This window comes from Bombina bombina, chromosome 9 (genome assembly GCF_027579735.1).
Source record: "Bombina bombina isolate aBomBom1 chromosome 9, aBomBom1.pri, whole genome shotgun sequence".
Classification (NCBI taxonomy): domain Eukaryota; kingdom Metazoa; phylum Chordata; class Amphibia; order Anura; family Bombinatoridae; genus Bombina; species Bombina bombina.
In genome coordinates this window covers 171765272-171780472 of record NC_069507.1, presented here as the reverse complement: position 1 = coordinate 171780472, position 15201 = coordinate 171765272, and the positions used below count along the sequence as shown (strand labels likewise).

Sequence of the window (15201 nt, the reverse complement as noted above, 5' to 3'; positions counted from 1 at the left end):
CCAGCTAAATTTAGCAAAAACACATCTGAAGTCTTCCAAAAGCATGTGAGAAAAGGTGTTATGGTCTGATGAAACCAAGGTTGAACTTTTTGGCAATAATTCCAAAAGATATGTTTGGCGCAAAAACAACACTGCATATCACCAAAAGAACACCATACCCACAGTGAAGCATGGTGGTGGTAGCATCATGTTTTGGGTCTGTTTTTCTTCAGCTGGTACTCGGGCCTTATTCAAGTTAGAGGGAATTATGAACAGTTCCAAATACCAGTCAATATTGGCACAAAACCTTCAGGCTTCTGCTAGAAAGCTGAACATGAAGAGGAACCTCATCTTTCAGTATGACAACGATCCAAAGCATGCATCCAAATCAACAAAGGAATGGCTTCACCAGAAGAAGATTAATGTTTTGGAATGGCCCAGCCAGAGCCCAGACCTGAATCCAATCGAAAATCTGTGAGGGGATCTGAAGAGGGCTGTGCACAGGAGATGCCCTCGCAATCTGACAGATTTGGAGTGTTTTTGCAAAGAAGAGTGGGCAAATCTTGCCAAGTCAAAATGTGCCATGCTGATAGACTCATACCCAAAAAGAGTGCTGTAATAAAATCAACAAAGTATTAGTTCATGCAACCATATTATTTTATTTTTTTATTTTTACTTCCCTTCACCTAAAAGATTTCAGTTTGTTTTTCAATTGAGTTGCATAGTTTATAGGTCACATTAAAGGTTGAAAAAGTTCTGAAATGATTTATCTTTGCCTCATTTTTTTACATCACAGAAACCTGACATTTTAACCGGGGTGTGTAGACTTTTTATATCCACTGTGTGTATATATATATATATATATATATATATATATATACTCAAACATAAGTGAATATATATAAACAAGGTCTGTCTGTACTTGTTCCAACTTCCTCTGAATCATCCTGAGCCTCATCAGCTAGCTGCTCCCACGCAAGCAGTGGCCGCCAGGACCGCAGGAACCTAGGCATGGTGTGTGTAATACGCATGTACCTGTATCACAGCACAAGGTCAAGCTGGAATCAAAGCTCTCACACACATAGATGTTACACACACAGATACATATGTATTACACATACAGGGGCCGAATGATCAAGCTTCGAATGGAGCTTGATGCCCCTGTTTTTGCGCATTTTTGGTCACTGCCAGTTATGTGTTCATTGAATAATTGAGGTGCACAGCAGTTATGAAACAACTGTCTTAAGACCGCTGCTCCATAACTGGTCCGCTGCCTCTGAGGCTGCGGTCTGCAATCCGCCCGATCCTATACAATCAGGCTGATTGACACCCCCTGCTAGCGGCTAGATTGGCCGCAAATCTGCAGGGGGCTGCATTGCACAAGCAGTTCTGGTGAACTGCTTGTGCAATGTTAAATGCCGACAGGGTATGCTGTTGGCATTTAGCGATGTCTGTCGGACATTGATAAATTGGCCCCACAGCCTGTATATGTTATACGTGTTTATCTGTGTGTGTAACATCTATGTGTGTGAGAGCTCTGATTCCAGCGTCACCTTGTGTCTCCTAAAACATGCTAATTCATATATCACAGGGAAGGAGAAATTAAATGTGAATGGGATATAAACTATCTCCACTCAGTATAAAAATTATGTGTATGCATAAAAAAAGCATAAATAAATTATGTGTATGTGTATATATATATATATTAACATGCTAACCAAGGCCTGTAGAGTCTGAAATGTAACTTTTGTGTTTTTAACAATTTCTCTGAGCACTGCACAGTCTGACCTTGAGGTGATTTGCTGGAATGTCCATTCCTGGCAAGATTAGCAACTGTCTTTAATGTTGTCCAATTGTGAATAATATTTCTCACTGTAGAATAATGGACTTTAAATTGTTTGGAAATGGCCTTATAACCCTTTCCAGATTGATGGGCAACAACAATTGCTTCTCTAAGATCATTTCTGATGTCATTCCTCCTTGGCATTGTGTTAACAAATATCTGAATGCTCCAGACCAGCAAACTGCTAATGTTTCGGCTTTTATAGAGGTGGTCCCACTTGCTGATGATCAATTAATCAAGGGCATTTGTTTAGCAGCACCTGGCTGCTACTTAGGGGCCTATTTATGAAAGGCCTGTTGGACATGATCCGACATTGCGGATCATGTCCGACAGACCTTGCTCAATGCGGAGAGCAAAACGCTCTCCACATTCAGCATTGCACCAGCAGCTCTTGTGAACTGCTGGTGCAACGCCGCCTCATGCAGATTCGCAGGGGGGTGTCAATCAACCCGATCGTATTCGATGTCTGTTCGCTTTCTCAGAGCAGGCGGACAGGTTATGGAACAGCGGTCTTTAGACCGATGCTCCATAACTTGTGTTTCTGGCGAGTCTGAAGGCTCACCAGAAACACGGGCCCTCAAGCTCCATACAGAGCTTGATAAAAGGGCCCCTTAGTCTCTTAATTCCTATGGAAGCAGTAAGGGTATACTTAGGTTTTCACACATGGCTTCTCCATTTTGGCTTTATTTTTGTTTAATTAATCATGACACGGTGTAATATGTCATGTGTTGTTGTTCATCTGAGGTTGTATATACCTCATTTTAAGACCTGCTAAGGACCAGGTGATTGTTATTAGGTCCTGATACATAAAACCATAGAATTCCAAGAAGGTGTTCTTTCTTTTTAACATGACTGTATATACTGTACACATAAATACACACACGTGTTCAAAAGTCACCAGCCACCAGTGCATCAGGGGATGTTTTGTAGCATTTTATTGACCCCATTTGCCACATTTTTCATGCAGAGAAGAAATTCAAATATTTAGCAATCATTTGAAAGTTAATTTGTTCATTGAAATGTAACATTATATCAAATATTTGTTCTTTAAATTGAATGTTCAAAAATGTTTGATTTACAGGGAAAAAAGTTAAACGGTCTACAAGAATCAACAATTGAATATCACATTTCTATATTTTAAATTTGATTTAAGGAAAAACATAGTTATTATAGGTCATTGTTATATTCAACAGACTTTTAGGTACAGTATATTTGTTCTAAAGAGACATTCAGTGGTGCAAGATTAATGTCCAAAGACTTTTCATTCTACTGTTGGCCAACTCTGTACAGTTTACATATATATTAATATCAAGAACGTATTGCCTGCAGCCCAGGTTATGCACTTCTCCCTTTCATTCAACCCCAAAAGCCAAGTGAGATGCCATACAAGTTTTCCTCATTTAGATGCTATTTCTTACATTTGACAAATATATTGGCTGCATCTTATTGATAACTTCTAATACTGTTACCAAATAACATCTCACTTTAATTTTTAAATTATCTTTGAATGTCTGAAAAATCAAAGCCAATTAATGGGCTAGGTGAGTGGCGTGCTAACTGTAGTGCAAGAGCGATATGGGGTAATTCTTGGCTCTTTGCGCACGAATTATGAGTTGAAAGTAAATGCGTTTGCTTGAGCGCAATCAAATTTAACAAGCATCAGTTTAACGTGACTTCAGAGCTCTGGTTAACTGTTACGCCAGACAAAAAAGTTGCACAAAACATCAAAAATGCATTTAACACTACAGTTACACTGAAATTAACGATGTCTGATAAAAATTATTTTTAAAAAAAAATGCATTAACCCTTTGAGTGCTAAGCACTATCCCACCTGGGTACTAAGCTGATTTAAGTTTTTTTTATTTTTTTTAAATATATTTTTTTGTAACTTTTTATTTACACCGTTAGAAAGGTTAGGCGATTACCTTTCCAATGGTGTATCTTCCAATCTTGGGGGTCTGTAGCTGCTTAGATGCCTGAGATACAGGCTTCTAAGCAGCATGCCCCCTTTCCCTATTCTTGTCATTGTCACTTTTCAATAAAGTTGTGCAGTGACGTCATTACGCGTGATATCACCACGCAAAACCTGAATCCCCGGCGATGCCTGTCACTATACAGGCCTGATCGCCGGGGTAGGAACTGTTGGGAGCCCCCAGATCTCCCTCAAGGTGTGAGAGTGCTAGCGACGGCTCTGAGCTGTCGTTGAGACCTGAGTGGGAAACTCTTTGACGGCTCAGAGCCGTTGTTAGCACTCAAGGGGTTAAAAAGTTATAAAGGCTCAAAGATATGAGGTATCAGGTGTTAGGGGGAAAAAGGCCTGCAAAGGGCTTTAACATAGAGATACATACAATATCTAATCCATCAAGATGAGACACTCAAGATCTTCAAAATCTTGATAATTGGAGAAAACTTGACATCTTAATCAGATTCACAAACCCAGTTCTGCAGGGCCTGACTGGAGCATTCAGATTACTGAAGAATGCTCTATTCAATTCAAACTAGGGGGGCGATTTATCATTGTGCGGGGGCGGACATGATCCGCTATAGTGGATCATGTCCTTCCCACATTGATAAATGCCGAAAGCATATGTTGTCGGCGTTAATCATTGCACAAGCATTCCTTATGAAATGCTTGTGCAATGCTGCCTTCTGCAGATTCACTAGTAGGGGATGTCAATCATCCTGATCGTATCAGATCAGGATGATTTCTGTCTGCCGCCTCAGAGGTGGTGGACGAGTTAAGGAGCAGTGGTCTTAAGACCGCTGCTTCTTAACTTATGTTTCCGGTGAGCCTGAAGGCTCGCGCGGAAACAGCTGCATTCGCATCTACATAAATCGGCCCCTATGACTTATCAGGTCTATCTCTGGGAGACCCCATTTTTCCACAATATAGTAAAAAACTAATTGAAGGAGAAAACATTCCTATTGAAGGGCTTAACTCCTTCCTCGGATGCAAAATATAGAACATTTTTTCAGTGTTCAATCAAAAAAACTTGAGACTTCCTCAATCATTGATAAGGAACTGCATGCCCCCCCCCCTTTGATCATGGATATAAGCTACAGCTGTAACATTGAGTTAAAACTTGGATACATTTCTCCTTTCAAAAGAGGACAGCCCTGAAGGGACCTAAAGATTGTCAGAGATATTTATTGCTAATCTTGGTAAACTCCCTGAGCACTCCTGGACCTCCAAACTGAACCACAATCCCAGATTATGGTGTCTACAGACATTATTTTCCAAGTTGGGTTAATAAAGGAAAACTATCCACCGTGACAGAAAAAGCCTCAATGAAGAATCCAATAGGATTCTATGAGGTAGATGAGTGAAATCTTTGTACCATTTTCGAAGCATGCAAAGTTGAAGAGGTCTCATTTGAAACTGTGCAAAAGGAAGAACATATGATGCTGCAACCATCAGGCCTAACACATCTATACATTGAGCTACAGATGGGTTGGAAAGTAGATCTGATCTCTAGTTAATGAATTTGAGCGCAAAGTGCTGACGCAAGCTCAAAATAGCCCATTTACAGGTTCACGTTAAATTAGCGCTACACTTGTAATCTAGCCCTATATATCTATACCTATATATCTATGATTTTATATAGGTATAGACGTATACATATATATATAGGTAGTAGATAGCGCACTCCCACTCACAAATTCTTACAGACCAGGGTGCATATGCAGTTAAATAAAAAGATTCAATATATGCAATCTCTAGATTTACAACACAGCAATCTTTAATACGTTTAATAATATTAAAGATCGCTGCGTTGTAAATCCAGAGAGTGCATATATTTGAACTGGTTGCCGGTGTGACTTCTATATTGTCAGCACCTGTTAATTGATACAGGTGAGTTTTTTTAATTACAAATTACAGGAACATCACAAACTTGGGCCTAGATTTAGAGTTCGGCGGTAGCCGTCAAAACCAGCGTTAGAGGCTCCTAACGCTGGTTTTGGCCGCCCGCTGGTATTTGGAGTCAGTGATTAAAGGGTCTAACGCTCACTTTTCAGCCGCGACTTTTCCATACCGCAGATCCCCCTACGCCATTTGCGTAGCCTATCTTTTCAATGGGATCTTCCTAACGCCGGTATTTAGAGTCGTTTCTGCAGTGAGCGTTAGAGCTCTAACGACAAGATTCCAGCCGCCTGAAAATAGCAGGAGTTAAGAGCTTTCTGGCTAACGCCGGTTTATAAAGCTCTTAACTACTGTACCCTAAAGTACACTAACACCCATAAACTACCTATGTACCCCTAAACCGAGGTCCCCCCACATCGCCGCCACTCGATTAAAATTTTTAACCCCTAATCTGCCGACCGCCACCTACGTTATACTTATGTACCCCTAATCTGCTGCCCCTAACACCGCCGACCCCTGTATTATATCTATTAACCCCTAACTTGCCCCCCACAACGTCGCCGCAAGCTACTTAAAATAATTAACCCCTAATCTTCCGACCGCAAATCGCCGCCACCTACGTTATCCCTATGTACCCCTAATCTGCTACCCCTAACATCGCCGACCCCTATGTTATATTTATTAACCCTAATCTGCCCCCCTCAACGTCGCCGACACCTACCTACACTTATTAACCCTAATCTGCCGACCGGAGCTCACCGCTATTCTAATAAATGTATTAACCCCTAAAGCTAAGTCTAACCCTAACACTAACACCCCCCTAAGTTAAATATAATTTTTATCTAACGAAATAAATTAACTCTTATTAAATAAATAATTCCTATTTAAAGCTAAATACTTACCTGTAAAATACATCCTAATATAGCTACAATATAAATTATAATTATATTATAGCTATTTTAGGATTAATATTTATTTTACAGGCAACTTTGTAATTATTTTAACCAGGTACAATAGCTATTAAATAGTTAAGAACTATTTAATAGTTACCTAGTTAAAATAATAACAAATTTACCTGTAAAATAAATCCTAACCTAAGATATAATTAAACCTAACACTACCCTATCAATAAAATAATTAAATAAACTACCTACAATTACCTACAATTAACCTAACACTACACTATCAATAAATTAATTAAACACAATTGCTACAAATAAATACAATTAAATAAACTATCTAAAGTACAAAAAATAAAAAAGAACTAAGTTACAGAAAATAATAAAATATTTACAAACATAAGAAAAATATTACAACAATTTTAAACTAATTACACCTACTCTAAGCCCCCTAATAAAATAACAAAGCCCCCCAAAATAAAAAATTCCCTACCCTATTCTAAAATACAAATATTACAAGCTCTTTTACCTTACCAGCCCTGAACAGGGCCCTTTGCGGGGCATGCCCCAAGAATTTCAGCTCTTTTGCCTGTAAAAAAAAACATACAATACCCCCCCCCCCAACATTACAACCCACCACCCACATACCCCTAATCTAACCCAAACCCCCCTTAAATAAACCTAACACTAATCCCCTGAAGATCTTCCTACCTTGTCTTCACCATACCAGGTTCACCGATCCGTCCTGGCTCCAAGATCTTCATCCAACCCAAGCGGGGGTTGGCGATCCATAATCCGGTGCTCCAAAGTCTTCCTCCTATCCGGCAAGAAGAGGACATCCGGACCGGCAAACATCTTCTCCAAGCGGCATCTTCTATCTTCTTCCATCCGATGACGACCGGCTCCATCTTGAAGACCTCCAGCGCGGATCCATCCTCTTCTTCCGACGACTAGACGACGAATGACGGTTCCTTTAAGGGACGTCATCCAAGATGGCGTCCCTCGAATTCCGATTGGCTGATAGGATTCTATCAGCCAATCGGAATTAAGGTAGGAATTTTCTGATTGGCTGATGGAATCAGCCAATCAGAATATAGTTCAATCCGATTGGCTGATCCAATCAGCCAATCAGATTGAGCTCGCATTCTATTGGCTGTTCCGATCAGCCAATAGAATGCGAGCTCAATCTGATTGGCTGATTGGATCAGCCAATCGGATTGAACTATATTCTGATTGGCTGATTCCATCAGCCAATCAGAAAATTCCTACCTTAATTCCGATTGGCTGATAGAATCCTATCAGCCAATCGAATTCGAGGGACGCCATCTTGGATGACGTCCCTTAAAGGAACCGTCATTCGTCGTCTAGTCGTCGGAAGAAGAGGATGGATCCGCGCTGGAGGTCTTCAAGATGGAGCCGGTCGTCATCGGATGGAAGAAGATAGAAGATGCCGCTTGGAGAAGATGTTTGCCGGTCCGGATGTCCTCTTCTTGCCGGATAGGAGGAAGACTTTGGAGCACCGGATTATGGATCGCCAACCCCCGCTTGGGTTGGATGAAGATCTTGGAGCCAGGACGGATCGGTGAACCTGGTATGGTGAAGACAAGGTAGGAAGATCTTCAGGGGATTAGTGTTAGGTTTATTTAAGGGGGGTTTGGGTTAGATTAGGGGTATGTGGGTGGTGGGTTGTAATGTTGGGGGGGGGGGTATTGTATGTTTTTTTTTACAGGCAAAAGAGCTGAAATTCTTGGGGCATGCCCCGCAAAGGGCCCTGTTCAGGGCTGGTAAGGTAAAAGAGCTTGTAATATTTGTATTTTAGAATAGGGTAGGGAATTTTTTATTTTGGGGGGCTTTGTTATTTTATTAGGGGGCTTAGAGTAGGTGTAATTAGTTTAAAATTGTTGTAATATTTTTCTTATGTTTGTAAATATTTTATTATTTTCTGTAACTTAGTTCTTTTTATTTTTTGTACTTTAGATAGTTTATTTAATTGTATTTATTTGTAGCAATTGTGTTTAATTAATTTATTGATAGTGTAGTGTTAGGTTAATTGTAGGTAATTGTAGGTAGTTTATTTAATTATTTTATTGATAGGGTAGTGTTAGGTTTAATTATATCTTAGGTTAGGATTTATTTTACAGGTAAATTTGTTATTATTTTAACTAGGTAACTATTAAATAGTTCTTAACTATTTAATAGCTATTGTACCTGGTTAAAATAATTACAAAGTTGCCTGTAAAATAAATATTAATCCTAAAATAGCTATAATATAATTATAATTTATATTGTAGCTATATTAGGATTTATTTTACAGGTAAGTATTTAGCTTTAAATAGGAATCATTTATTTAATAAGAGTTAATTTATTTCGTTAGATAAAAATTATATTTAACTTAGGGGGGGTGTTAGTGTTAGGGTTAGACTTAGCTTTAGGGGTTAATACATTTATTAGAATAGCGGTGAGCTCCGGTCGGCAGATTAGGGGTTAATAATTGAAGGTAGGTGTCGGCGATGTTAGGGAGGGCAGATTAGGGGTTAATACTATTTATGATAGGGTTAGTGAGGCGGATTAGGGGTTAATAACTTTATTATAGTAGCGCTCAGGTCCGCTCGGCAGATTAGGGGTTAATAAGTGTAGGCAGGTGTCGGCGACGTTGTGGGGGGCAGATTAGGGGTTAATAAATATAACATAGGGGTCGGCGATGTTAGGGCAGCAGATTAGGGGTACATAGGGATAACGTAGGTGGCGGCGGTTTACGGAGCGGCAGATTAGGGGTTAAAAGTGTAATGCAGGGGTCAGCGATAGCGGGGGCGGCAGATTAGGGGTTAATAAGTGTAAGGTTAGGGGTGTTTAGACTCGGGTACATGTTAGAGTGTTAGGTGCAGACGTAGGAAGTGTTTCCCCATAGGAAACAATGGGGCTGCGTTAAGAGCTGAACGCTGCTTTTTTGCAGGTGTTAGGTTTTTTTTCAGCTCAAACTGCCCCATTGTTTCATATGGGAGAATCGTGCACGAGCACGTTTTTGATGCCGGCCGCGTCCGTAAGCAACTCTGGTATCGAGAGTTGCATTTGCGGTAAATATGCTCTACGCTCCTTTTTTGGAGCCTAACGCAGCATTTGTTTGAACTCTCGATACCAGAGTTAAATTTATGGTGCGGCCAGAAAAAAACCCGCGGAGCGTTAACAGCCCTTTTACCGCCGAACTCCAAATCTAGGCCTTGGAATGCAATTATTTCTTACAATTTTGAGAATGTGCCAATAATTTTGTCCAGTCCATTTTTGGAGTTTTGCGTGGAATGTGTCAGATTTGGCTTTTTTTCCTCTACTTTTTGTGTCATACAATACAAACAAACAAAATAAACATGAGAATGCCTAAACATTTATAATTGCAACAATGTTCTATGCGAATTGGTGCATTATCTGACAGAAATGCAGGGGTGCCAATATTTTTGGCAATGACTATATATATATATATATATATATATATATCTATTTAAAAATACTTAGAGTATATTTTGCTATGTGCAGAACATTGTAATGTGATATGTTTACAGCAAATACACAGTATAACACTTTATTAAATATGAATATTGCATAAATATGTTTTTACATGTTTTCATCTACTTAACTGCAAAGGACTCCAATGCACTTCTATATATTTCTGTATATGTGTACATTTATATTTATGTGTTTATATGGGTATATATGTCACATATAAATACATATGTACACATTCATACATAAATAAAAAGAGAGAAGCGCTCAACCTGGGAACGAACAATAGCATAATAGCTTGCTCTATGGCTAGTAACCACCCAAGAAGCAGCCTCTTTTTGCTCAACATGTGCCTTTCACAGAGATGAACTTTCCTGTAGCATATCAGTCTGATCCCGACTCAACAGTACAGTCCATCACCGAAAATACCAGGCAATCCCTCTCTGAACAAGAGATACAGCAAAACCCCAGATGTATGTTTCGGCCTATTGTGGGCCTCATCAGTGAGGTGCAGCCATATCCCTCTAGGCACACTGAGCAACAGGTCCACGTCTGGATTCCCGCATCACACCTAGGGAGACTTCCCTAAGAGTCATCATTTGCATAAATAAAAAGAGAGAAGCGCTCAACCTGGGAATGAACAATAGCATAATAGCTTGTTCTATGGCTAGTTACCACCCAAGAAGCAGCCTCTTTTTGCTCAACATGTGCCTTTCACAGAGAAGAACTTTCCTGTAGCATATCAGTCTGATCCTGACTTAAAAGTACAGTCCAGCCACGAAATACCAGGCAATACCTCTCTGACCAAGAGAAACAGCAAAACCCCAGACGTACATTTTTGCCTATTGTGGGCCTCTTCAGTGAGGTGCAGCCATATCCCTCTATGCACACTGAGCAATGGGTCCACATCTGAATTCCCACATTACGCTTAGGGAGACTTCCCTAAAAGTCATAATTTGCATAAATAAAAAGAGAGAAGCGCTCAACCTGGGAATGAACAATAGCATAATAGCTTGTTCTATGGCTAGTTACCACCCAAGAAGCAGCCTCTTTTTGCTCAACATGTGCCTTTCACAGAGAAGAACTTTTCTGTAGCATATCAGTCTCATCCTGACTTAACAGTACAGTCCAGCCCAGAAATACCAGGCAATCCCTCACTGAACAAGAGAAACGTACATCTGGGGTTTTGCCGCTTCCCTTGTTCAGCCATAGAACAAGCTATTATGCTATTGTTCATTCCCAGGTTGAGCACTTCTCTCTTTTTAATTTATGCAAATTATGACTCTTAGGGAAGTCTCTCTAAGTGTGATGCGGGAATACAGACATGGACCCATTGCTCAGTGTTCCTAGAGGGATATGGCTGCACCTCACTGATGAGGCTCACACTAGGCAGAAACGTACGTCTGGGGTTTAGCCATTTCCCTTGTTCAGAGAGGGATTGCCTAGTATTTTGGGGATGGACTGTACTGTTAAGTCAGGATCAGACTGATATGCTACAGGAAAGTTCTTATATGTGAAGAGGCTGCTTCTTGGGTGGTAACTAGCCATAGAACAAGCTATTATGCTATTGTTCATTCCCAGGTTGAGCGCTTCTCTCTTTTAATTTATGCAAATTATTACTCTTAGGGAAGTCTCCCTAAGTGTGATGTGGGAATTCAGACGTGGACCCGTTGCTCAGTGTGCCTAGAGGCATATGGCTGCACCTCACTGACGAGGTTTACACTAGACCGAAACGTACGTCTGGGGTTTTGCCGTTTCCCTTGTTCAGAGAGGGATTACCTGGTATTTCGGGGCTGGACTGTACTGTGAAATCAGGATCAGACTGATATGCTACAGGAAAGTTCTTCTCTGTGAAAGGTACATGTTGAGCAAAAAGAGGCTGCTTCTTGGGAGGTAACTAGCCATAGAACAAGTTATTATGCTATTGTTCGTTCCCAGGTTGAGCGCTTCTCTCTTTTAATTTACACATTTATACATACTTATAAATCTTTAGACATAAATATGTATGTATCTCAGTGTCAAAGCCCTTTGCCTGACCTTTTTCTCTAACACCTGAAACATCATATCTTTGAGCACTTATAACTTGTGTGCAATACTTTTTTTAATAATGTTTATTACATAGTGTTATTATGAGTGTAACTATACTTTGTAACATATTTTGGATGTGTTTTGTGCAACTTATTTGTTTAGCAAAACAGCTAACTTAAGCTAATCATTCTAGCGTAAATCGCAATTGCGCTTAAGCAATTACTTTCAACTCGTAATACCATATGTAAGCCCGACGAGCACAAACACCCGCGATAAACTCCTTATCCACTCGTGATCTGGCTCTAAGTATGAAAAGTCTAAGTAATAAAAGTTGAATTAGTCTGTTACATGTGTATGGCTATGATGTACCTTAAAACTTGCGTATCTACTAATGGCCTAGAGGGCCCATCCATTGCTGTGTACGGCACAACAGTGGCTCTATGTGTGGAGTATATCAACGACCAAACAGAAGGAGGCTAAGGTAACAGTCCCCTCCACCTGTGGCAGACTGGAAACTAACTCCTTCACTGGGAGGGTTTATGACACTGCCCAATACTCCAATCTTCCCTCTGTCCCTCAGTAGCAGCTCTCTGAGGTAAAAAAGGGGCATCAAATTGGTCTGAGGACTGCTTTCAATGAAGAATCACCTAAACTCTTCACCTTCCTCCTGTGAGGCAAAAAAAAGACTGGAATACCAGAGACGTGGGAGGGATTAAGTGCTCTTAGTGCTTTGGGAATCTTTGTCTACTCCTAGTGGCCCTGAGTTGAATCCCAGGTGTAATGGCTCATGGACTCTCACCGCCTTATGAAAGAAAAAATTAGTTTTACTAGAAAATATGACAATTATTTTTCACTTAAAGTTTGATGTTACTGTTTATAATAATTTATTATAAAAGCTGGAAAAACAAATGCTGTATTAAAAAAAATAAAGCATTCCTATAGTTAAAAAAATATATTTCACAAGCTACAATGTATAATGGTTTGTTTACTACTTTTCTATTGTTCCAATTATATATATTTTTTTGTGTTATTACATATTTTGATGTATTTTCATTTAACTGATTTGACTTATCTTTTTTTATTCTTTAGGATGAAAACATCATGAGATCCATGCAGTTATTTGACAATGTCATTTAGCGACAATGCTGTAAAATGAGATTTTATGAAGACCACCCTTTCAGATAAACTTTCTTCTGGTTGCACAATTACAGAATAGTGTGTTCAATGCAAACTGCAAATGCAATTAATATTTCTGTATGAATCCTTTGGCTGTTGTAAAATCCAAATTATCAGAAAGTGGACCCTCACAGGAAGTTTCCCAAGATGTTGCCTACACACTGCTACCTATGATAATATGGATGGATCATGCTTTTTGGTTCCTTTATGAACTGGAAGAAACTACATTGCCATGATTGGAATGAGTGTGTCACCTATAGTTCCTGTACTGGAGATATTGGGAAAAGTGTTTTTCTATAAACAATATCTAACAAACTTTCTGCTGAAGTCCAAAAACCAGGGAAACTTACTTTCATAATTGTTTGGCTTTTTTGCGGTTTAACTCTTATGGAAAATGTTCATGTGTTTTGTTTGTTTTGGGTTTTTTTGGCTTATAAATTAACAAATTGCATCTATAATTAGCCTATTTTTTTCTTAATATCATGTTTTTTGTTTCTCAGCTTATGATATTTAAATACCTCAGCTATGTGAATAAACCCAAACTTTACTAGCTAGTGAGAAAGCTTTAGTTACCAAATCACCAGGTTGCTTAAATGGTAGAATTCTGATGAGTGGTCATTTATCATTCTACAGATAAATTTTTTGGAAACATACTTTATGTTACTTGTTTTATTTATAAAAAAAAAAAAGTATGGCCCCTTTTCTAGTTTATTGGTCTCAAAAATATAAAAATGTGTTTGGATCTAAAAGTATATTTAAAAAATCAATTTAAGACCACCACATGTAATAGGACTGTTTTATTTTGGGACAATGAATGCATAACGACATATTTTTGGTGTTGGAATTTGTATTTGTTTGGCAATAATTCCCAGAATGAATGAAGTATTTGAGATAATAATGCTAAACCGAAGTATGAATTTACAGGTTTGGGGGTCATACTATTTCAAATTTAAGGAGCACTTTCTTTACTTAACTGTGTGTATAACTTGGTATTCTCATCTATGGTTACGACAGATTAACATGTCAGTACCTCTCAGCTGAGGGTTTTACAAGGAAGTAAAATCACAAGAGAAGAAGTGGATCACTTGATAGTCAGAACATTGAGATAATAGTTAGAATTAGAGTTGTATATATAGACACTGCATTGACACATAATAGACTATTTGTTCAAAGAAAGCTATTGTTCTCTCTGTATTGTTGAAACTATCTTTATTAGACCATCAATTTTCTTACTTTTAAAGATTTTATATTAAAAAAATATGAAACATTGTCTATATACACAAGATAAATGACAAAAGTTCATAAGTAATGTGCTTCCAATACACTGTTTCTATCCACAGTACTCATGCCCTTCTAGGTACAGTGACGAGTACGGCTCTCACAGGTGTTAGGCAATGTATCTGAGCAAAAAAGGTACAACCACAGATCTCAGTATTTAAATGATACTTTTGTAGTTTTAATTACCTTTTAGATATCTTACTTTGAGGTCATTGGCCTATGATCCAGGCATCTCTTTACCCCAAGCCAACATACATGTATCACTCTGAAAAGCTGCAAACATTTTTAAAAGACATTCCAATTCATCAGCTACGCTATTTACTAATCCAGTTAGACAACTATATGCACCAAATCATTATAAATAATTTCCCATATTCCATATTCACCTAACACAATTAAACCTTCACCACTGAAACTGTCCACTGTGCTAAAGCTGCACTATAGTATTAACCAATATACCACAGATACCCTTACTGCAATTAACTCCCCTCCTCAGAGTCAAAGTAATCTTAGATGTGAATCCCATTCCTACACACATCTTGTACACACATCTTATATAAAAAAAATAGAAAAATATATATAAAAACATGAAAATATATGAAGAGACATTCCTTAAAAAATAAAATATAGTGTTACAATAC

At 38.8% G+C, this 15201-nt stretch overlaps 1 protein-coding gene across 1 annotated transcript in view; it reads left to right on the top strand.

Moving 5' to 3' along the window:
• Positions 1-13243, top strand: part of KCNIP2 (potassium voltage-gated channel interacting protein 2) — a 298517-nt gene extending 285274 nt beyond the window's left edge. Inside the window, 2 exon segments of the mRNA XM_053692956.1 lie at positions 236-271; positions 13196-13243. Of these exon segments, the coding sequence (XP_053548931.1) occupies positions 236-271; positions 13196-13243 (84 nt within the window).
• Positions 13244-15201: the final 1958 nt, after the last annotated feature.